At 33.5% G+C, this 26481-nt stretch overlaps 1 protein-coding gene and 1 long non-coding RNA gene across 3 annotated transcripts in view; one reads left to right on the top strand and one right to left on the bottom strand.

Moving 5' to 3' along the window:
• The first annotated feature begins 1234 nt into the window (after positions 1-1234).
• Positions 1235-26481, top strand: part of LOC127728691 (protein white-like) — a 102437-nt gene continuing 77190 nt past the window's right edge. The window contains exons 1-7 of the mRNA XM_052236307.1: positions 1235-1272; positions 16488-16848; positions 19426-19474; positions 19927-20113; positions 20625-20696; positions 22204-22302; positions 22992-23158. Of these exons, the coding sequence (XP_052092267.1) occupies positions 16536-16848; positions 19426-19474; positions 19927-20113; positions 20625-20696; positions 22204-22302; positions 22992-23158 (887 nt within the window). The 5' untranslated portion in view covers positions 1235-1272; positions 16488-16535. The remainder of the gene's footprint in view (positions 1273-16487; positions 16849-19425; positions 19475-19926; positions 20114-20624; positions 20697-22203; positions 22303-22991; positions 23159-26481) is intronic.
• Positions 7763-10947, bottom strand: LOC127728731 (uncharacterized). 2 transcript variants are annotated; one of them, XR_007994332.1, is made up of 3 exons: positions 10566-10947; positions 8958-9097; positions 7763-7854 (listed from the first exon to the last, which is right to left on the bottom strand). It is a non-coding gene; the product is annotated as an uncharacterized LOC127728731 (long non-coding RNA). The 2 variants fall into 2 exon arrangements; XR_007994333.1 differs by having other exon boundaries at positions 10660-10947.

The following is a 26481-nucleotide window of genomic DNA, read 5'->3' as shown; positions in this document are numbered from 1 at the left end:
ATTATTCATACACCCAAAACATTAAACCTCCCTTGTGATCTTCGTTTCTACGATGAATAGCTATCGAACTAGCTGTATTGATAAAGAATCAATACAAAATCTAACTTACTTATGGGTTTTTTCAACGACCTTGACTGACAATAAAGCCCTCGCACGGTCGGTAAAATCTAACTGCACGATTTTATAATTTATATAGTTTTTCAGTGTTAGAATCAGTTATTTTTCTCCATATAGAACGACAGAAGTCAAAAAGTGGTAATATATAACCGTTTCTAGCATAGGCGGATACAGGGGTGGGGGGGGGGGGACTGGGGGGCCCAGCCCCCCTTTTGGTGGGAAAAATTTGGTAGATTATATAGGGAATCACTGAATCGTGACTGGAGCCCCCCCCCCTTTTGGTCAGTCAGCGCCCCCTTTACAAAAAGTTCTGGATCCGCCACTGTCTAGTCATGATAATATTAAACCATCTGTTGGGAGCTATGTTTTAAACGACACATCAAACCAATCCTAGAAGATATTTTGGAAACCACATTGCCTATTGGCTTACACAACGAGAAAGAGTTACCTGGTGCGGATCAAGGAATTTGAAAAAAAGTGGGTGGGAAAAATGTGGCGGGGGCTCCCAGACATGCCGACGTTTGGAGTGATATTTGTAAAAAGCCTTTGCATTTATCGTATATGAAGCGCCTCGCCGGCCCTAAATCCGACTCTGATTATCAATAATTATTCCTTGCAATATATTTCATATTCACGTTTTCTTCAATTATGTATCGCACGGTCGTACAATATATTCAAATTGCAATCTGTAGTTTGTATGTTGCGATTTGATCCTACTAACATATTTTGAGTTAGTTGTATTAATTACCAGATCATTCTTAACACCATATTCTAATAGCTTGCATGTCTTTATTTAACATGAAATGACTATCAATTTACAGAGTTTAGATCCAGATGGGTAATGACTGACGGACTATGTACAGTAGTCTCAGGTAATGAACAGTAGTATCATCTGCATACAAATCAGATATAGAATTTTTTTTATTTAAAGATTTAAACCATTTGTGTATAAAAGGATATTAAAGGACCAAGAAGACTTTCATAATTACATTAATTTACATTAATTATTACAAGTAATATTAAAAGCGAGAATTTACATTTTGGCGGGATATATACTCAATAGAACACGTGATATCGGTACAAAGGTTGACCTGAACTAAAGTTCACTGATCTTGCATAAAAACAGATTGTAAACAAGTAAATGACTGGAAAAAGGTAAAGTTTGCAATATTGAATAAGTTCCATGATTCAATACAAATGACAGGTATATTTATAATTTCAAGGCCTTAAATCAACTTGTAAAAGAAAATGCACAAATAAAAAAGATAAAAATCAAAACAAAACAGTGTTGTTTACAAATGTGCATGGTACATGTATTACACGTGAAAGTTGCTTGGGAGTGAACGTGGGAGTTTGAAAGGGGTATCAGACAATGCTTAAATTGAAATTCATATGACGTTTATTTACTCATCTAAATGTTTATGTGAACTGAGACTACTATAACACATATGTTATAGTAGTCTCAGATGTGAATAATCATGCTAGATCTGGCTACAGAGAGCTTTGGCTAGATTTTAAAGGTAATTTAATATAGGTAATACTTTATTAAAAAAAAACAACATTATTTAGAATCGGGAACAGACTTGAACAATTTAGGAACTCACTAAGAAATACGAAAAAGAATAGAAAAGGAAAAAAAGGCTAAAACAAATAGTAAAGCTCATTATAAATGTAACAAAATAGTTAAATCTACCCAGTGCACAAAAATTATATTGTTGTTTACTTATTTGATTTTAATAACTGATATGTGAATAGATGCTGGAAAACCAACTTTTTTTTGTTGACAGGTCGAAAGGAGTTCAAAGCAATTTTTAACATGACAAAGGCAAAATTGAGTTCTACATTAATTTTTTTTAAGAGAATATATTTATATTAATTCTCTTATCAAAAAAAAAAGGAAATATGTAGCTTTTTCATCTAAATGAACACTGAAAACGCTGATAAAAATGTTGATAAAAATCTCTAATTATGAGGCCCAAACTCCAGCTGAAAATGTTCAAATCTCCAGTTGTGACTAATGACAACTGACTGTCACAATTATGGGATATCCAATTTTTCAATACTTCAGATTGGGGACAAATAAATTGAGCAATTCTGTATTTTCAACATGCGAAAATAATAACTAATTTGATGAACACACTGACACAATATCTGTTTCTTCAACAGAAGTTTCCATATAACTTTATTCAGATGTCACATCTATATCCCTGTCAAAATTGTTGTTTTCAATCTCCATTTTAATATTTGTTTTTGTGAGTGATGTCCTTCTTCTGTTTGTTTATTGAACTTTTATACAAATATGAAAAAAAAATTAAATTGAAAAAAAATAACCTTGGTATGTAAAAGTGTTAGTGTAAATAATATTTTGTTTTGAAAATAATAACATAAACATTACAATATGACAGTTTTATTAGGATTGGAAAACAAGTGAATTTTCACTTTTACAAATTCCTCTCCCATATGATATAATAATAAGTAATAAAAGTGTTGTCAGAAGATAACTAATCTTACACAGATTCACAAAATAAAAAGTCTTAGTGCTTTTCTTTGAAATAAGGGAGATGATCAGCTACTTCAGGTTTGAAATAGTCATTTTTGGTGTCATTCTGATAGCTTACTTTTACTGATTTCAAAAGTATATGGTTTCTATGTATTTCTTATTCTATTACCCTTATTCGAAAAATATATGGTTTCAATATACATGGACTTTTGCTTCAAATAAGGGAGATAATTGGCTACATCCAGTGTACAAAATGCCACTTCAGGTGTCATATGATAGCTAATATTATACTGATTTGAAACTGATTCTGAAAATATATGGTTTCTAGGAACTTTTACATAAAATAAGTGCAAAAATTACTTCTTCCGGTTTATAGGTCACTTCTGGTTGACCTTTTTTTAAGGTAATATGTTATCAAGTTTAATGCAAAAGACATTATGGCTTAATTATGTACCAGTTTAAATATCACCTTCTGGCCAAAATTTAAAAACTCAAATTCAAGTTTGACTTTTGACCTCAATCTCTTATAAAAGACCCCAGGTTCATAATATGTATGGTTAAGAAGTTATCCTACCAAACAGCTTATTTTGATTATTGGAAGAAAACTCATATATATATACAAGTAATCAAAGCACTTTGACCTACCAGGTGAATGTATTGGGGAAGCATCATGTCACAACTTACAATTTGCCAAAAACCTTATGTTGATAACTTTTACATTTTCTTAGGAGTTGCGATAACGAGCAAAATTAAAAATTTTGAAGATGACCATAACATTTGACCTTGACTTCAATTTCCTGCTCATTGACTAAGGACCTCATATCAAAAGCTTTCTAGGTTTCTATGACTTATGTTTTATGAGTTATACCACCATACCATATTATACCGTTTATGTCAAACACAAAATTTTTATAACTTGTAACAGGACTGCTTCTGCCCTAATTTATCAGATCATCATGAGGAAGTAATGAACATTTTGGCTGTAATTTGGAGAAAATTTTTAAGCAATAACTTTTACACTTTCTGAGGAAATGTGATAGAAAGATACACAGAATACAGGGAGATAACTCCCATATGGAAAAGTTTTAGGTTAAAAAGGGTGAATTTCAAAAGCTCAATAACTGTTCAATATCATATACCAAATATCTATAAATTGACATATTGCGAAACAAAAGCGACATTTCAGAAACTAAAGTGATTGAAGAAAACAAAAAATAAATCGGGGAAAGTTTCATTGTTTTATTCATATTTCCCAATTCAAGTCATCCCTCGAAATTTTTTTGGTCATCATCATGATTTGGATGAATACTATGAAATATCTATGTTTAAGATGACCATGGATCAGATATGTTCCACCTCTCATAACCACAATCCTGTCTTTTCCTCAACTGTAAGATTACTGTATGCGACATATCACCAATTTTGACTTGCAATGAAAAACAAGACAGGTTACATTAGTGGAGCAGAAACTACTTATCCTTGTGGAGTACCTTATATCACCATTACCACTTCTCTCTCTGTAGAGTACTTTATATCACAATTACCCCTTCTCCCTCTGTGAAGTACCTTATATCACCATCCCTTCTCTCTGTAGAGTACCTTATATCACCATTACCACTTCTCTCTCTGTAGAGTACCTTATATCACCATTACTGCTTCTCTCTCTGTAAAGTACCTTATATCACCATCCCTTTTCTCTGTAGAGTACCTTATATCACCATTACTGCTTCTCTCTCTGTGGAGTACCTTATATCACCATCCCTTCTCTCTCTGTTGTGTACTGTAAGCCACCCGAGAGCATCCTGTCCTATACTCGGTAGTTTACTTTATTAACACTTAAATACAGTATATGACTCTTGGAGCACCTCTACATTTGTATTAAACATCCTTAATTACTTTGTCAGGTATGGTCCTCGGAATGTTTAATATGTGTGTATTGAGCGATCCCTTGTATTCGAGTCTTACTGAGCTAATTTTTGTTCCTAACGGCTTTCCATAGTTTTTATGTTTGAACGAGCGTCCTCCAGCATCTATTGTTTTCATCAGTGTAAATGCATGTACTTTTTGAATGTATCCAAGTTTGATAAAATAAAGTGATCTTTTCAATGCTAACAGTTTTATTTGCTGAACTGTTAAAATCATATAACATTATATAATTTTATATAAATAAACAATAGCGTTCAATTGTACTGAATAATAAATCATAAAATACATATTTGTGGTGTCCGACGTGGTGGGAGATAGCTTACTGTACAAAAGACGGCTAATTAAACTTCATTATGTTATCCTAATTCTCACCTAAAGGTTATTACTGCTTTATTTGGAAATTTATTGTTTTCTAGGTTCAAACTTGCCGCCAGCAAAACTTTGGGCTATCTGCCATTGCTGAGTGCTCGTGCGTTTATATACTAAATTGTAAGTGTCATGTGACATACTAATCCAATGGTTACTTGTCCTTTCCGGGTAGCCGGAACTACTATACAAATTTCAGATAATGAAAAACATAATATACATATCATCTTGAGTTGTCCTAAGATTGTCCTTTAACATAAAACATTAAAACTAAACAATAGAGCTCATAATATCAATAAAATAACTTGAAATATGCAATCGGACACCACTGCATGCACATTAATTTAGCAGACAATATTCGCAAGTACATAGAAGTAAATAACATAAAACATTGTTCATCACAACCATCTAAATATTTACAATATATTTGTGTCCGGCAGGGTATAACCATAAAATATTAAATGTGTGGTATTAAAAATACAATATTAGATCAATTGTCCAGGGGACGAATTGGTATTAAGAGATATAAAATCAACGTTTCATTCCCCACAAAATGGCAGACAGCAAAATCGCCGGTCAGTAAACAATTGCAGTTAAAGTATTTCCCAATGTATACCAGGCATATCAGACGTTTAAATATGAATGTTTGGTTACAAGAAATGATCCTTAATACGGGAATTACATGATATATAGCATGAAGAAGGTAACCCATGAGTAATTACATACATTCCCTGCTGTAACACTTGTACACAAAAAAAAATGTAAACAATGATAAACTCATTTCAAATTCCAGAGCTTTCACATAAAATCAGTTGCTTTACTGGATATATATCACTTTGTACCAACATATGTACACACCTAACTTGTTAAACTATGTTTTGGCTAATGAAATGCCTCCCCTGTAATTTATTGGCAAAAAGTGAAACTTTGGCCTGTGAAATCCATAAAAATAGTAAATTAATGCCATATCTTTGATTACAAATGTAAAATGTTTCACTTGCTCGCTGCAAGCCAAATTACTATGCGTAAGAACACAACCGTTAAGTTTAAAAGATAATATTTCTGTTTCTGAATTTATAATTTCATAAGAAGTATTTCCAATGCCTTACACTACCTTATATCAACATTACTCCTTCTCTCTCTGTGGAATACCTTATATCACCATAACCCCTTCTCTCTCTGGCCACAGACCACAATTAATTCCTCTATTAGTTCTTTATAACGTTTTGTCTCATTAAAAAAATTGCACCTTGCATTTTTGTCAAATCTTTTGTGTGTGTAATGTATAGTACTAGTCCAAAAATATATCCAAAATTCAGAAAGATTGAACCAATGACTCTTACAAATTTAGCCACTACACAGCCATACCCCTATCGACAAGTCAAGAGATGTTCCGAAAACTGTAAATATTACCTTTTTGCACTTGGCCTAATCACTCTTTCCATATCAAAATCAGTTTAAATACAACATCCAAAAATTTATTTTACCTCTCTTCTTTCACTTCCACCCCATAAAAACTAAGAAATCAATGAGAAAGGCAAAGAAAAAAAATTAAGAAAAAATACACTTTAATTAAAGGGAACTATATTCGTGAACAACGAAAAGTGGGGTCATTAATTGTGGTCTTGGGCCTATTAGACCCTTTTTTAAAATATAATACCCCAAAAAATGGCACCCATTAAGCTTATTCTATATCGAACTAGCATACCATATATCAAATCAATCCGACAAGTTTTATGGCAGTTCTGATAGTTTTAATAACACTACCCTCATGTTGATAATTCTAGTTGTTTTCTGGCATGAAACTTTCAAAACATGTAACTACTAGGAAAAGTAAAAGTTTAATAACTTTCTTGTTAAACATGATATCTTAAAAAAGTAAAATGTCTATAGTAGCTAAATGGTTACATTTCTAGAATCTGAAAGAAAATTTATCAAAAATTATGTTTTTTAAATTGAAATTATTTTTTTTCTAAAATTCTTGTAAATTTAGTGAATATACCAACACTGAACATAAATAAAATTCCATTAAAAATATTTAAAAAGAAAATTAACTTTCAAAACTTATCTTAAAAAATTGCTTATCTTATCTGTAAAAAGTAAAATATAACATAAACACTAATCAGACAAATTTCACAGGTACTTGGCCTGTTTACCTGAGGTACCAATATTCATGTGTAACATCAGGTCAGATTACATGTAATGAAAATTTCAAACTAGTGTAATTTCTTTATTCCTTGGAATATTACTCTGAAATAAACTTTTTAGTGAAGTTTTCTGTTATGTTTATTTTTATAGATAAATAGATTTTAATTTTATAATAGATTTCTGTAAGAAAAATAGTTTCTAAAAAATATATTGCATTTTGATAAAAAAAATTATAACAAAATTAATAAAAAAAAAAATATGCTTCTTTGTTAAATTAATCTCTCAATAAATGATAAAGTAACATTTTTCAATAGATTTGGATGAAACAATCTTAATCTGGACCCCTAATAATAGATTAATTGGCTTAGTTGGATACTGCTAAGAAAACTCTGTTAATTCAGAGTTGCCTCTGAAGGTGGTCTCTTGAAATCTACACCACAGACTGCATCAAAGGAAAAAATGTACATCAAAGCAGATATCATACAATGCTTGATTATAAATATAAGGATGTCCAAAGTTTATGCTATCAGTCCAAGTTGGGATATTAAGGATCCAGTTAAATTTTCAAAATGTTCACTAAAGGCTATACCAAGAACAGGTCAAAGAAAGACAACTCTCCAAGAAATCCTGGATGGTTCCAAGCTGGAAAACCCAGTGGTAGAAGCCGAAGCCAGACATCAATACCGATCCCTCAATCAGGTAGTGCATGTACTTCCCATGTGCGGCAAACTTTTCAATCTTCTGACTGCAAAATAGAGACGACTGGTAACATCTGTACTCTTCGCTCGCAAGCTGACCTGAAAAGAGAAGAAAATAAAGCATTACATTTTGGTATGAGGTGGATAGACAGTCAACTGACACTCAGCTTGTACAACACTACTTATGATAAACACCAAGTGGACTCACCATCCTGTCCTAAATTTAATGTTGACTATCATGAACAGAAAAAGTGGGGAACTTGCTGGCAGTATACCCTGAAATGCATAACCTGTGGTTTTATTGGAGACAGAATAAAGATGTACAAAGAAATAGCTAATGGCAAACCAGGACCCAACCCAGGACAACCAAATGTAGCCCTTGCATCTGCTTTGCAGGACTGCCCAATTGGAAATACAACAGTGCAGCAACTCCTTGCAGGAATGGACACACCACCACCATGTCGAAGCAGTATGCAACGCACGCACATCCAGTAGAGTAGCAGCTGAAATGGTCAAACTGAACAAAACAGACATGGCACAGAAACTGGAACTAGTAAAAGAAGACAACAGAAAGCGAGGTGTCCCAGAAGATGAAATTAACATAACTGTGGATGCTCGATACAACAGCAACACAATTGTTAGTAAAAAGAAACCCGGTCAGAATGCCACTCAAGCATTTGCCCTTGCAATAGAAACAATGAAAGATAAAAAGTATATAGTAGCTGCAGTTGCGCAGAATAAGATGTGTTGGAAAGGGGCTTGGCTTAGAGGAAAAGGCTTTCCAATAAAATGTCCTGGCCATGAAGAATGTACAGCAAATTTATACAGAGCTGCTGCTCTGTCAGAGTATGAGCTGGGAAAAGAGATAGGAAATCAGCTAGGACTCCAGAAATGTCTTGTACGGTATGTGACCACAGATGGAGATGGACGTTCAGCTAGAGGTATTGAAGACGCCCTTACAGCTCTCGAACCAATGTGGAAAGTGGAAAGACTGGCAGATCATGTACATTTGGGACAGTCTCAATTCAGGGCCTCTTTGCGAACTCAATACAGTGCCGGAATGTTCCATGGAAAAACAAAAGAGGAAAATAAACAACTGAGGACGGTGTTTAGCAAAGATCTAAAGTGCAGATGCTCCATGATATTAAAGAAACTGATGGAGAAATATGACAAAAACATTGATGAAATAAGCAAAGACTTACCAAAAGTGCTCGAGGCAACTCTTCGCTGCTATGATAGTGACTGCACCCTGTGTCCGGAATATTCCATTGTCTGCAAAGGTGATGCTGCACTTAACTGGTGGAGTCGTTCATCGTACTTGTCCACATACCAGATCACTGCCCTGCAAATGGATAAAACAGATAAATTTTTACTTCAAGAAATCCTGAAAATGAAATTAACTTCAGCAGCTATTGAAAGTATGAAACTTTATGACAATACAAACAAAAATGAAGGAGTACATAGAGCACTGAGTCTTAATTTGCCCAAGAATGTAATTTACTCCAAAAATATGGAAGGACGACTTGCTTCAGGAGTACATAGAAATAACAACATGCCGGGAACCTCGACACAACTGAAATGTACAAATCTAGGGGTAGACCTTTCAGAACGAAGTAAACTTCACCTGAAGAAAATGGACACTGACTTTCAATACAACCAAGATTACATACTAAGACCAGCAGTTCAAGAAAGGAGATTAAAGCAGAATGCAGAAAAGCTTGCAGAGCACAAGACATGGAGAGAAATGAACAAAAAGCATGACTATTACTGCAAAGGTCAACTAGATCCACTGCCTGCCTTACAGTTCCAGGACCATGACAGCTACTGCAAACCAAAGCTTCCAAGACCTGCTGCAGACTGAGATACCAGAGCCACCAGCAAACAAAACCATAAAAGGTCCTTTTCAGGACCACCCAAATATCAAAAAAAAGAATCTAAAGTTGTTGTACATTAGCCTTCAATTTTTTTCCCCTTTTTTTCTCCCATTCTGATAAAAATATAAAATTTTGGCCTGCCCCAGAAAAAAAAAGAAGTAAAATGAAAATAAAAAAGTACCCGATAATTATTTTACCCAAATTATTATTGTCCATTTTTAACTCCACTCTGCAGGGAGGGAGGGGATCTGGGTGGCCTAAGCAGGAACCGGTTGAAACGCATGACTGCCGGCTGTTGTTGAAACCATGAGGTTCCAACGACAGATGTTCGACAGTAATGCATTTCGAATTGTGGCACAGGTGCGAAACATCATCAGTTTTATCAATAAAAATATTCTGATGATGCACCATGTAGGCAAGCCTGTGCACATGCATTTGTCTCCACCCCTGGCATCTGGAAATTTACAATTAATAACTCCATATTTGCCATTAGGTGTACATAAACCTGTCCAAATTTTACACTGCCCATTATAGCCAGGTGCAGAGCTATCTCTTAATTTTTGACTATATTTTAGATAAAATGCATCCATTTTGAAGATGTGATGTTTTGTAAGACAATAGAGTAGTAATATATTCTAAAATATAAAAAGGGTCCAACATTATTGACAGAAAGGGCTGAAACTGGGGTCAAAGGGCTTTCAGTGCATCAAAATGGCCAAAAATGCCTAAAATTGCATATTATAACCGGTTTAAAGATTAATATTGAATAAAATTACAATAAACCAATAATATTTATCATTTCAAGAGACTTTCTGCCAAAAAAGTTGGTCCTTTCTTTATTTTCAAGAATTTGGGTATCAGCCTCTTAGGCCACAGACCACAATTAATTCCTCTATTAGTTCTTTATAACGTTTTGTCTCATTAAAAAAATTGCACCTTGCATTTTTGTCAAATCTTTTGTGTGTGTAATGTATAGTACTAGTCCAAAAATATATCCAAAATTCAGAAAGATTGAACCAATGACTCTTACAAATTTAGCCACTACACAGCCATACCCCTATCGACAAGTCAAGAGATGTTCCGAAAACTGTAAATATTACCTTTTTGCACTTGGCCTAATCACTCTTTCCATATCAAAATCAGTTTAAATACAACATCCAAAAATTTATTTTACCTCTCTTCTTTCACTTCCACCCCATAAAAACTAAGAAATCAATGAGAAAGGCAAAGAAAAAAAATTAAGAAAAAATACACTTTAATTAAAGGGAACTATATTCGTGAACAACAAAAAGTGGGGTCATTAATTGTGGTCTTGGGCCTATTACTGTGGAGTACCTTATATCACCATTACCACTTCTCTCTCTGTGGAGTACCTTATATCACCATTACTGCTTCTCTCTCTGTGGAGTACCTTATATCACCATCCCTTCTCTCTCTGTGGAGTACCTTATATCACCATTACCCCTTCTCTCTCTGTGGAGTTCCTTATATCACCATTACCCCTTCTCTCTCTGTGGAGTACCTTATATCACCATTACCACTTCTCTCTCTGTGGAGTACCTTATATCACTATTACCCCTTCTCTCTCAGTAGAGTACCTTATATCACAATTAACCCTTCTCTCTCTGTGAAGTACCTTATATCACCATTACCACTTCTCTCTCTGTGGAGTACCATATATCACCATTACCCCTTCTCTCTCTCTGTAGAGTTCCTTATATCACCATTACCCCTTCTCTCTCTGTGGAGTACCTTATATCACCATTACCACTTCTCTCTCTGTGGAGTACCTTATATCACTATTACCCCTTCTCTCTCAGTAGAGTACCTTATATCACAATTAACCCTTCTCTCTCTGTGAAGTACCTTATATCACCATTACTACTTCTCTCTCTCTGTGGAGTACCCTATATCATCATTACCACTTCTCTCTCTGTGGATTACCTTGAATCACAGAGAGAGAAGTGGTAATGGTGATATAGGGTACTCCACAGAGAGAGAAGGGGTAATGGTGATATAATGGTGGCACAATTACTGCTTCTCTCTCTGTGGAGTACCTTATATCACCATTACCCCTTCTCTCTCTGTGGAGTACCTTGAATCACAATTACTGCTTCTCTCTCTGTGGAGTACCTTATATCACCATTACCACTCCTCTCTCTGTGGAGTACCTTATATCACCATTACCACTTCTCTCTCTGTGAAGTACCTTGAATCACAATTACTGCTCCTCTCTCTGTTGAGTACCTCATATCACCATTACCACTTCTCTCTTTGTGGAGTACCTTATATCACCATTACCCCTTTTCTCTCTGTGGAGTACCTTATATCACCTATACGCCTTCTCTCTGTGGAGAACCTTATATCATTACCCCTTCTCTCTCTGTGGAGTACCTTATAGCATTACCCCTTCTCTCTCTGTGGAGTACCTTATATCACCATTACTCCTCTCTCTCTCTGTAGTACCTTATATCACCATTACCCCTTCTCCTTCTGTAGAGTACCTTATATCACCATTACCCCTTCTTTCTCTGTAGAGTACCTTATATCACCATTAATCCTCTCTCTGTGGAGTACCTTATATCACCATTACTGCTTCTCTCTCTGTGAAGTACCTTATATCACCGTTGCCCCTTCTCTCTCTGTGGAGTACCTTATATCCCCATTACTCCTCTCTCTCTGTGAAGTACCTTATATTACCATTACCCCTTCTCTCTCTGTGGAGTACCTTATATCACCATTACCCCTTCTCTCTCTGTGGAGTACCTTATATCATTACCACTTCTCTCTCTGTGGAGTTCCTTATATCACCATTACCCCTTTTCTCTCTGTGGAGTACCTTATATCCCCATTACTCCTCTCTCTCTGTGGAGTACCTTATATCACCATTACCACTTCTCTCTCTGAAGTACCTTATATCACCATTACCACTTCTCTCTCTGTAGAGTACCCTATATCACCTTTAACTTCTCTCTCTGTGGAGTACCTTATATCACCATTACCCCTTCCCTCTCTGTGGAGTACCTTGTATCATTATCCCTTCTCTCTCTATGGAGTACCTTATATCACCATTAACCCTTCTCTCTCTGTAGAGTACCTTATATCACCATTACCCCTTCTCTCTCTGTGGAGTACCTTATATCCCCATTACCACTTCTCTTTCTGTGAAGTACCTTATATCACCATTACCACTTCTCTCTCTCTGGAGTACCTTATATCACCATTACCTCTTCTCTATCTGTGGAGTACCTTATATCACCATTAACCCTTCTCTCTCTGTAGAGTACCTTATATCACCATTACCCCTTCTCTCTCTGTGGAGTACCTTATATCCCCATTACCACTTCTCTCTTTGTGAAGTACTTTATATCACCATTACCACTTCTCTCTCTGTGGAGTACCTTATATCACCATTACCTCTTCTCTCTCTGTGGAGTACCCTATATCACCATTACCACTTCTCTCTCTGTGGAGTACCTTATATCACCATTACCCCTTCTCTCTCTGTGGAGTACCTTATATCACCATTACCCCTTCTCTCTCTGTAGAGTAACTTATATCACCATAACCCCTTCTCTCTCTGTGGAGTACCTTATATCACCTTCCCTTCTCTCTGTAGAGTACCTTATATCATCATTACTGCTTCTCTTTCTGTAGAGTACCTTATATCACCATTACTGCTTCTCTCTCTGTGAAGTACTTTATATCACCATTACCACTTCTGCTATATCACCATTACCCCTTCTCTCTCTATGGAGTACCTTATATCACCATTACCTCTTCTCTCTCTGTGGAGTACCTTATATCACCATTACCGCTTCTCCCTGTGGAGTACCTTATATCACCATTACCACTTTCTCTGTGGAGTACCTTATATCACCATTACTGCTTCTCTCTCTGTGGAGTACCTTATATCACCATCACTTCTCTCTCTGTGGAGTACCTTATATCACCATTACCCCTTCTCTCTGTGGAGAACCTTATATCACCATTATCCCTTCTCTCTGGAGTACCTTATATCACAATTACCACTCCTTTCTCTGTGGAGTACCTTATATCACCATTACCCCTTCTCTCTCTGTGGAGTACCTTATATATCACCATTACCCCTTCTCTCTCTGTGGAGTACCTTATATCATTACCCCTTCTCTCTCTGTGGAGTACCTTATATCACCATTACCCCTTCCCTATCTGTGCAGTACCTTATATCATTATCCCTTCTCTCTCTGTGGAGTACCTTATATCACCATAAACACTTCTCTCTGTGAAGTACCTTATATCACCATTACCCCTTCTCTCTATGTGGAGTACCTTATATCATTACACCTTCTCTCTCTGTGGAGTACCTTATATCACCATTACCCCTTCCCTCTCTGTGGAGTACCTTATATCATTATCCCTTCTCTCTCTGTGGAGTACCTTATATCACCATTACCCCTTCTCTCTCTGTAGAATAATTTATATCACTATAACCACTTCTCTCTCTGTGAAGTACCTTATATCACCATTAACCCTTCTCTCTCTGTAGAGTACCTTATATCACCATTACCACTTCTCTCTCTGTGGAGTACCTTATATCACCATTACCACTTCTCTCTCTGTGGAGTACCTTATATCACCATTACCACTTCTCTCTCTGTGGAGTACCTTATATCACCATTACCACTTCTCTCTCTGTGGAGTACCTTATATCACCATTACCACTTCTCTCTCTGTGGAGTACCTTATATCACAATTACCCCTTCTCTCTCTGTAGAGTTCCTTATATCACCATTACCCCTTCTCTCTCTTTGGAGTACCTTATATCACCATTACCCCTTCTCTCTCTGTACAGTACCTTATATCACCATTACCACTTCTCTCTCTGTGGAGTACCTTATATCACCATTACCACTTCTCTCTCTGTGGAGTACCTTATATCACCATTACCACTTCTCTCTTTTTGTATCGTAATTGTAAGAAGATAAAATATTTAATCAGTATACTGGCAAAATTTTGAATGGATTTTGTCAATGTTTGTATATGGGTGAAAATTGTTATCAAAGTGCAAGCGTGTCATTTGTAATGATTGGTTGATTAAGCATTTGCACTCAAGGTCAATATACATGACCCCTTTTTGGAAAGTTTTCAGATCTTACATGCTGCAACAAAAAAATCTATCAGTTCAAAGTGAAAGATTTGATTTTAATCAGATTGTGCAATATTACAATGATTTTGAGGACAACCACTTTTCACTTAAAAGCAAAGCACAGGATCTGTATTTTAATAAGATAGTATAGGATTTATAGATTTTTGACAGTAACAGTGCTTCATCAAAATTGTCTCTACTTTAACAGTGCTTCATCAAAATTGTCTCTACTTTAACAGTGCTTTACCAAAATTGTCTCTACTTTAACAGTGCTTCATCAAAATTGTCTCTACTTTAACAGTGCTTTACCAAAATTGTCTCTACTTTAACAGTGCTTCATCAAAATTGTCTCTACTTAAACAGTGCTTCATCAAAATTGTCTCTACTTAAACAGTGCTTCATCAAAATTGTCTCTACTTAAACAGTGCTTCATCAAAATTGTCTCTACTTTAACAGTGCTTTACCAAAATTGTCTCTACTTTAACAGTGCTTCACCAAAATTGTCTCTACTTTAACAGTGCTTCATCAAAATTGTCTCTACTTAAACAGTGCTTCATCAAAATTGTCTCTACTTAAACAGTGCTTCATCAAAATTGTCTCTACTTTAACAGTGCTTTACCAAAATTGTCTCTACTTTAACAGAGCTTTACAAACATTGTCTCTTCTTTAACAGTGCTTTACCAAAATTGTCTCTACTTTAACAGAGCTTTACAAAAATTGCCTCCACTTTTAACAGTGCTTTACAAAAATTGTCTCTACTTTTACAGTGATTTACCAAAATAGTCTCTACTTTAACAGTGCTTTACCAAAATTGTCTCTACTTAAACAGTACTTTACCAAAATTGTTTCTAATTTGATAGTGCTTTACCAAAATTGTCTCTACTTTATTAGTGCTGTACCAAAATTGTCTCTACTTTGATATTGCTTTACCAAAATTTTTCTTACTTAATAGTGCTAACAAAATTGTCTCTACTTTAACAATGCTTTACCAAAATTGTCTCTACTTTAACAGTGCTTAACCAAAATTGTCTCTACTTTAACAAAGCTTTACAAAAATTGTCTCCACTTTTAACAGTGCTTTACAAAAATTGTCTCTACTTTTACAGTGATTTACCAAAATAGTCTACTCCAACAGTGCTTTACCAAAATTGTCTCTACTTAAACAGTACTTTACCAAAATTGTTTCTAATTTGATAGTGCTTTACCAAAATTGTCTCTACTTTATTAGTGCTGTACCAAAATTGTCTCTGCTTTGATATTGCTTTACCAAAATTTTTCTTACTTAATAGTGCTAACAAAATTGTCTCTACTTTAACAATGCTTTACCAAAATTGTCTCTACTTTAACAGTGCTTAACCAAAATTGTCTCTACTTTGACAGTGCTATATCAAAATTGCCTTGTCTACTTTAACAGTGCTTCTGCTTTAACAGTGCTTTACCAAAATTGTCTCTACTTTAACAGAGCTTTACCAAAATTGTCTCTAATTTAACAGTGCTTTACCAAAATTGACTTTACTTTAAAAGTGCTTTACCAAAATTGTCTCTGATTTAATAGTCATTAAGCAAATGTCCATAGAATGTGTTAGGATCGGCATGAAAAGTTGGTGTACTTGTATGTAGGTAGGCAGAAAACAGAACAGGATTTTTTTGCCTTATTAATGATAATTACTTAAATACTGTATAGAATTAAATACGCACATTTAATGACATTATTTGTAATTGTTTTTCAGAACATAGAATGTATTGACTGCCTTTGAATACAAAAACAAAACTTTACAATGGAGTCTGAGAAAACACCATTACTGTCTGCTGATAGCAACTCTCATACGTATGTAAATATTGATCAAAACAGTCAATCCGTAAAAGAGACAATCTATGTAGATAACGATTTATACCAACCATATGATGGAACTCAACCACCCAAAAATATGCGTGAAACTTACCTTAAGCAGCCAAGGGCCAGTGTTGTTGACCCTGTAGACCCAATAACACTTTCTTGGAAAGATGTCAATGTGTACTCTATACCTGAAGACAAGAAATGTTGTCGTGGAAATAATTCTGCAGCTATACCAAAGCGTATTCTTAGGAATGGTAGGTAGTTCTTAGAGAATACACAACACATGTATAGCAGCTGTTACTTAATTTTTTTTTGGAACCACAAGTACTTTACAGAGAAAACAAGACGAAAAATAGATACCAAAGTACATTTTAAAGAAATTGTAGATACATGTATATATAATGTGACTGCCCGAAAAAACCATAATTCTTTCTTAGGAATGGTGAGTTCTGCACATGGAATACATAATTCTACATTAATGCTTGGAAACTTTCTTGGGAATGGTGGGTATAACACATGGAATACATAATTCTAATTCAATGCTTGGAAACTTTCTTGGGAATGGTGGGTACTACACATGGAGAACATAATCCTACAAGCTACATCAAGGTTGGCAAAAAAGCGGTCAATACTAGTATTGACCAGGCCAGCTGTAAATACCGGGAAATACTGGCAAATACTGGTTAATACTGGCAAATACTGGTTAATACTGGTCAATTGAAATTTTGATAAGATATTACTATTAAATACAGTCCCTACCTGGTCAACTACAGGGTAAATGGACAAATATATTCACAGGACAGAAAGTCACTTATTTACTACATTGTAAAGGACAAAAACTCACAATTAATTAGATTACAAGTGTTTGAATATGTAAGGGAAAATCCTTGAAATGAATTCATTGTAATGTTTATGAGATTGATAATGAACATGGTTAAATGAAGATTTATTAAATATTAATCCTACAAAGGATATTTCTTGGTACCATGAAGCCAGTCAAGAAAAACTTACTGTTTAGAAAAAGACTATGACAGCTTGTTTTCTAAAAAGTAATTTCAGCAAATGTAATAAAACAATGTCTTAAAAATTAGTCTTTTCTTAATCAAAGAAATAGTTCTTTCAAAATTGCATTGTGACTTTCTGTCCTGTGATATTTAGCCCTACATTCAATAACTGTTAGTCATGAAAATATGAAAGTTTTCAAGTCAAAATAAGACTTTTTTAATGTTATCTTTTCTTATATAAATTGAAATTATACATGAACACATCATGGACAGTGATTATTAGAATAAAATTAAAGAAAAAGAAAAACAGCAGCCAAAGTATAGATCCTTCAAAATTTCCATTTTCTGTATTTACATGATTTAGTTTTAGAAGATATTTGTCATGCAGTTGAATAGTCAGGAATAAAATAATTGTTTTAAACAGTCTTCAAAAATAACTTTTATGACTTTTTTCCTGTTATGTCAACATTTATACGGGGACAGTTGTAATATTGAATAAACTTTTGACACCTGCTTGCCATTTAATAGGTAATGCCCTGATAATCTAGTCACCTGTAATTCTATTTACCTGTTAAAATCAAACCTTTTCAAGAAAAAAATATACATATTTTATACATGTTGAAATAACTGATATAGCAATTTTATATTCATACCTAAACTATGTTATATCATTACCCATAAGAACTGAATAAGTCATTATTCATGCTAATAATTGATAAAACATACCAATATCAATCCTTTTTATAAACTGAATCATGCCATATGAATAAAGTTAAAATAATTTCCCCAATCAACTAAGATTTAACTAACATTGATAGTAAAATCTGTCAAAAGAACCATGAAAATTTCAATTGTCCAGTATTTGCCAGTATTGACCACTTGAGGAGTATTGACCAGGGTGGTAAATCCCGGTAAATACCACTGGTAAATACCGGGGGTGGTATTTACCGCCCAACCTTGAGCTACATCAATACACGAAAACTTTCTTGGGACTGGTGGGTATAACACATGGCATACATAATAACACATCAATACTTAAACACCTTCTTGAGAATGTTGAGTACTTCACATGTTGTACATAATACTACATCAATACTCAAACCCTTTTCTGAATTTCCTGAAAATGGTGAGTACTACACATGAAATACATAATCTTTCATCAAAATTAAAAACTTTTCCTGTGAATAGTGAGTACTACACATGGAATATATAATCTTTTATTAATACTGGAAACATTCCTGAGAATGATGAGTACTACAAATGGAATACAAAATCCTACCTTAACAATCAAACACTTTCCTAAGAATAGGGAGTACTACACATGGGATACAAAATCCTACATCAATACGCAAACACTTTCCTAAAAATGGTGAGTACTATACATGGAATACAAAATCATTCATCAATACTCAAACACTTTCCTAAAAATGGTGAGTACTACACATGGAATACAAAATCCTACATCAATACTCAAACACTTTCCAAAAAATGGTGAGTACTACACATGGAATACATAACCCTACATCAATACTGGAATACTTTCTTAGGAATGGTGGCCTGTCATTTACCCTTAATGAAATACTGTATTTTCAGAAATGTGTGCATGAATTCATAGTTGTGATTGTTGAGCAATGGACCAAAATGGGGAATGATTATTTCGATTTAAGGAAATGCGGCAGACAAATAATGCTATCAAAATTTAAATCAGAGTTGGTTTTGTTTTTGTGAAACCTATCTCGTCTCAATATTCATAAAACAATTGCAGAAATTTCGAAACTTACAAGTACCTCAAATTACTATTTTAATTTGTTGATGTTTCCTTTTCAGTAAATGGAATTTTGAAACCAGGAACGTTGATGGCTTGTATGGGTGCAAGGTAAGAATTATATAAATATTCTTTAAGCAAAACTTTTTCTTTTTTGAAATACCTGGAGAATACATATTGATTAATCAATTATTGCTGTATAGTGTGAGCAGCACAAAAAGCTATAATGTAGCTATTAACAATGTGCATGCACATGAAATAAAAAAAGTAATTTTATAAGGAAAATAAGATGGGACACAAAAGATTTAACATTTTTGACTGCCACAGAAAAATATATCGAGAGGTTTAATTTTTATGCTAAGGATTACACTCCTTTCATTCAAAGGTGGTCTTCTGATCTTTACCTTAAACTATAAGATCTAGCTGATCACAAGATTTTTAAGACCAATATACCGGTAGTTATTTGTCACTTGATCATTAAAATACAATTATTACTTGAGTATAACTGATCATTAATTGGTGTTGGACATACAAATACTTGATATATACTTAATATTTTTCAGTGGTGCTGGAAAGTCAACACTAATGAACATCTTAACATTCAGGAATTGTGGGAAGCTTGTTGTACAAGGGGATGTGAGGGTCAATGGGATAGAAATTGGACGAAGTATCAGGAATGTCTCAGCATATGTCCAACAAGATGATTTATTTATAGGTGCCTTAACAGTCAGGGAACACTTACAGTTCAGGGTTTGTAATTAAAACAAGAAACAATCAATTATTTTTATTTGTACACATTCTATTTTATGTTTAAACAGGGTTTAGTTTGAAAATTCTTCTCACACGTACTGTAAGGCAACTGATTTTTGCAAGCAATCTATTTACACAATGTTGCATGACTTTGCAAATAGAAAAATAAAACAAATATAATTTTTTGCAAATATGTCATACATGGATCTTCTCTTATCTAAATATATCAACAAAGTTAAGAAACTAAATGGTGGTGAAATTAAGAAGAAAGGTCTTAGAGTGAAAAAAAGATCTATGTCATTAAGTTGGTTTATAGTGATTACAGATAAATTAGAGCATTATAATGAAAGGTTTCAGATCATCACTTTTTTATTTGATGACATTAGTTTATCAATCATACTTTTGCAAAGGACAGATCTGATATTTTACAGTCAATCCAATTTCAGCTATACAGATTTAGAATATTATAATAAATTTTTTCTTTTCATTTACCCTTTCAATATATTTTTAGGCCATTTTAAGGATGGACAGAAGAATAAGGAAAAGTAAAAGATTAGAAAGAGTGGAGGAAGTTATACATGAGGTAAAGGATACTAGACAGATGATAGATTGTATACAGTTAACTTTTTCCATACCATACTGAATCAATTTATCATGATTTAGAAAATTTTATACTTTTTCAATGCAGTTGCCTGTTTTGCCACTGAATGAAGTCATATTAGTCACTGACCCATTCTTTTTTCTGTGTCATTGAAATAAAAGTTTCAATTTTGACATTCTCAATTGAATATGATATTTTCTTGAGAGTTTTAAATGATGAAGAAAATTAACTGAATTTGAATATAGATGCCTTATCTTTACCTCATTTTCATGGTTAAGTGACTGCTTAAAAAAACCTGTAGAGGTCTTTTGTCATATGTTTTTCTCACATATTATGAGTAATTTGGTACATGAAATATGCAAATTCTACATGTCTGTCATTCAGAGTTTATCTGACCTCAACCTCATTTTATGGATCAGTGATCAAGGTTAAAGTTAGGTGGTTAGGTTAGCTTCTATGATACTATAAGCAGTAGGTCAACTATATTTGGTGTACATAATTATTGTAATGTGAACATGTCCATCTGACAGGTTTCATCTGACCTTGACCTCATTTTCATTGTGCATTTGTTATAAAATTATTTAGTGACTTGTAGCAGAATATTATTTTATTTCTTAAATGTGCACAATATATTAGGTTAATAAAATGTAGTGGATGCAAACATAGCAATCCATCAAATCAAAGTAGTCAGGGTCATCAACATTATGGTTCAGTCTGTGGTTAAAGATCTTTAAACATTTAAAATAACTTTGTCAAGCCTTCATGGAATGTTTTGAAATTTCAACAGATGCTTTTTCATGGTCCAAAAATATTAACAGAAGAAAAAAATTTAATTGTTTTCTCATATTTAACTGATAAGTGTACTTAGTTTTTGGCTGTCAACTTTACACTTTTACACTGATAGCAGGGATTGCAGGCGAGATGCAAGAGTTCCACGGAACCCTTTGCAAAATTTTCCTTTTTTAAATATCTGTGAGAAAATAAATTGTTCACTAAGAACATCAATGTATGTCTTATTGTAGTTTGTTTTAATGTTTCAGTTCACATTAACTATTGAAACAGAAGTTTTAAGAGTTCATATATATATACCAGTTTACTCTCAAATTCATTTTCTTTTATTATGTCAACAAACACAGTAAGCATATGTGTTGCATGTTTATTGAAAATTATTGCAAGAAAGTATTGTCTAATTTTCTTTATAGAACTCCTCAGAGATATATTTTAATCACTATAGAATTTTATTTAAAACTTGGGGTTTTTAGAATAATCTTACTAATATTCTTTTGGAGATTAGATGATAGTCCTTATTTACTACAAGTGTTTCAGTGATGATATTTGATTAAAATTATTTTATTACTTTTTGGGGGGTGGGTGGGAGTTGAGGAGTAATCTATCAGAAATAAAATAACCATCAGAGATGAAGTTAAACAACAAAAAAGCATATATGCTTTACATTACAATAGTATGACATGTATGTCATTTGTTGCAGCTTGGTTTGTCAAAGTGTGCTAACACATTGATTGGTACTCCAGGAAGGATAAAAGGTATATCAGGTGGGGAAATGAAGAGACTCTCATTTGCTTCAGAGGTAAAAACATTTGTATATTTTTCTATAAAGTATTTTGTAGTTTTGAATGTTTGATAGTTTGTAATCAGATGATGTTTGTTTACAAGACATACACATGCAGCATAAAGTGATGTTAATCATTTTTATATAAAACAAGAATTTTGTATTCTGTATTGTGTAGTGAGGTATTATACTGAATCCTGTACACACGAGACAAGTTTATAAAAATAAAGAGATGTGGTATGATTGCCAATGAGACAACTATCAACCAAAGTTCAAATGAAGTGGATATAAGCAATTATAGGCAACCATACAGCCTTCAACAATGAGTAAAACCTATACCGTATAGTCGGCTATAAAAGGCCCTGAATTGAAAAATATGAATCAATTAAATTGAGAAAACTAACATATCTGGTATCAAAAGGCCATACAATATTGTGTACCATACATCAGCCATTGTTTGAGGTTTACGATATGTTTGATCAGTAAGTAAATAAAAAGGAACGAGATTATCTCCCTTGTCATGTTATAGAACAGTGATATGTTTGACAGTTTCTACAATAAATTTCATGAGGTACAATCAAGACCAAAAGTTTGGAAACCCGAAAGTGTATAAAAAAAACAAAAGGGCTCAAACAGAATAGCAAAAATATTAAAGATATTATTATGAAAACTGATTGAAAGTTGAATGTAAAGGATTTATATTTCAGATACTAACAAACCCACCATTATTATTTTGTGATGAGCCTACCTCGGGATTAGATTCCTATATGGCCATGAATATTGTAGATATGTTAAAAAAACTGGTATCCAAAGGCCATACAATATTGTGTACCATACATCAGCCTTCTTCAGAGGTCTACGATATGTTTGATCAGTAAGTAATTAAAAAGAGATGTGATTATCTCCCTTATGTTATAGAACAGTTGGTTTACTAGTTAAGCATACAAAACCAATGAGTTCTTACACCTAATTACATTTTTTTCTACCATTTCAGGGAAAACAATTTTACCTTAAATTGTTGATCTGATAAGAGAAAATAATCTTTACTCCATTGCAAATGTGATTGTTGTATGATGCCAGTAGGTCAAGAAGTTAAAAATCTCTGCTCAAGTGTGGCACACCTCCAAACAGCAGAATAGTATAGTGGAAACTAATTAACTATAACCCTGGTAATACATAATTAGGCTCCAGAGATCAGTTTGATATTCAAGATTTTCTGGCACCTCATTTTCCTTTGCTAAACCTGCATCAAGGAATTTTTTGATTTTGAATGCCAGATTTGAGAAAAAGTTGGTATTAGGTAATGTGGTTCCAATGATACTTTTACCATATGATTTGTGGTTGAAAATAAGATAAATGACTGTCCACTGCTTCCTGAACTTTTTCATTCGTAGCTAAACTTTGATACAGCCCATGTGAGGCTCTAATGTTTAATTACAAATATGATTTTGCTCATCTTAGAGAGTAATAGAAAAACAAACGATATGGGGTATCCATCCATGACACAAAATCAATACATGCACAGCAAAAAAACACACAAAAAGCAAAGGAACAGTGCTTTTATTGCTGTTCTTTATCTCCAAGTCACAGTAAGGCCTTCAACATGAAGAAAAAATAAAACTCTAACCTCATTGCAAGTTTTAAGACTGACCTTAGCACCGGTTTGAGTGGAATTCTTTGCAAAATGATTTGGATAGACTTTGTAATATGTAACACCAGCAAATCAAAAAAGAACATATTGGAAAGTAGTATATATTTACTGTGACTTGACTGTTAGTGTTGCTCTCCACCTATTGCAATTTGTTTTATAAAACCAAACTGTTCATCTGGTCAGAAATTTGAACAAACTGCTGTAGAAAACCATTAGATATAATGTATAACATCTGTAGGAAATAAATTAAATAAAAAAATAGTTTGTTTTGGTCAACAATTACTATCCCTTAAAAGGTTTCTTCACCTTTCATTTGAAACCTCAATTACTAAAATATATTCTACATAGTTTTATATTTACACCTATATGTAGGAACTATTTTGTTTTACTGTGACTTGACTGTAAGTGTTGCTCTCCACCTATTGCAACTTATTAAAAATTCTGACCAAATTTCAATTTGTTTTATACAACCAAACTGTTCAACTGGTCAGAAATTTGAACAAACTGCTGTAGAAAACCACAGTCAAGTCGTGAAAGTGCAAGGTGATAAAATAAAGCATACTTACAATCCTATAAGACTTTAATTCCACTTCAATGTTACATGTATTATGAAAAATCAGTCTAACAGTTTGTATAGAAATTTTATTCTTATTGTCATGCTAAAGGTGATAGGTAGTAATTTTGAATTGCTATAAAAATGTCCAAACTAAGCATAAGAATCAAACATCATTTGAATTAAAACATCTTATATTCAGTAAAATATGTGTGTGAAATTACAATACGTTATTAGGAAGTGTCCATGGGAGATAATCAATTTTTCTTTCGAAAAGTCTTTTATATTCAAAAGAATAATGTTTTAGGTTATCTTATGGAAACTTATTAACAACTGATTCTTATGCTTAGTTTGAACATTTTTATAGCAATTCAAAATTACTACCTATCAACTTTAGCATGACAATAACAATAAAATTTCTATACAAACTGTTAGACTGATTTTTCATAATACATGTAACATTGAAGTGGAATTAAAGTCTAAGAGGATTGTAAGTATGCTTTTAACCTTGCACTTTCACGACTTGACTGTGGTTTTCTACAGCAGTTTGTTCAAATTTCTGACCAGTTGAACAGTTTGGTTGTATAAAACAAATTGAAATTTGGTCAGAATTTTTAATAAGTTGCAATAGGTGGAGAGCAACACTTACAGTCAAGTCACAGTAAAACAAAATAGTTCCTACATATAGGTGTAAATATAAAACTATGTAGAATATATTTTAGTAATTGAGGTATCAAATGAAAGGTGAAAAAACCTGTTAAGGGATAGTAATTGTTGACCAAAACAAACTATTTTTTGATTTAATTTATTTCCTATAGAAGTTATACATTATATCTAATAGTTCACCCACAATATTCTGTTTATTATGGTTTTTATCTACTCAAGGTAGTTTAATTTTCAAATTGAAATGTTGTTAGGGAATGAATATTAGTATAAATGGGTTAAGGTGATAGCATGATGATATAAGGACAAGTCTTGAGTATAATATTTTGCATACTCTTGTTGGAAAACACATATGACAGTTTACTCATTGTCATTATGTGTGTTTAAAAAAAATAATCTAACTGATCAGAACCATTGAAAGGGGCAGAATAAGGGAAAGGACATGGTACATTTTGGGGCTTTTTTTTATTCTGTTAATTCACCAAAAATAAAACATTGACTGATGTCATTACTAATGACATTTTTGAGAGTCTGAAAAAAAGGCTTTTCAGAAAAAGTGAATTCTAGCCAAGCCTTGATCTAACATCTTAAAGTCACATCATTAGCCAGATTTGTCAGAGTTTTATCAAAATTGGCCTAGTTGTAAGAACATTTTGGCTACTTTAACATAGTGCACAAGCATTAACCAAGATAATTTTTAGCCTGTGAATAGATGAACTGCCTTGTCTGATCTGTGTTTCTCTGCTTTGCAACGATCTGATGAGTTTAGTCCTTTTCAACTGATATTGTCCTGCGTCAAAGAAGTTTTAAAAGTTAGACTTAGGTGTGCTGTTGGTGGTGTGGCCAACAATGTATTAGTTTGTGATTAAATCAGATTATGGAAAACAATTAGTGGTAGGTCAATCATATTAAGTATGCAGTTGTATTAGCATTAGCACATCTCATTTCCATGGATATTATTTTGCCCCGCTCCCTCAGTCATTGTCTATTGACTTTGAATGCTTTGCATAGTTTACATGTATTAGTTTGTGATTAGGTCAGTTTAAGATGAACCACAAATCTTAAGTCAATGATATTTGGTTTGCAGATGTATTGGCATTTGCAAGTCTCATTTCCATGGAGATAATATGGCCCCACCCCTCATCATGGTCTATTGACTTTGAAACTTTACATAGTTTACAAGTTAAAATTTGTGTTTAGGTTTGTTCATAGGGAACAACTTATGATAAGTCAATGGTATTTGGTATGAAGTTTTATAAGCATTGCACTTTTCATTTCCATGGAGGTTATTTGGCTCTGCATCTCTAGTCATGGTTTTTAATTGACTTTG

This window comes from Mytilus californianus, unplaced genomic scaffold (assembly GCF_021869535.1).
Source record: "Mytilus californianus isolate M0D057914Y unplaced genomic scaffold, xbMytCali1.0.p SCAF_2, whole genome shotgun sequence".
NCBI classification, from domain to species: Eukaryota; Metazoa; Mollusca; class Bivalvia; order Mytilida; family Mytilidae; genus Mytilus; species Mytilus californianus.
This window is presented reverse-complemented; position numbering and strand designations above follow the sequence as displayed.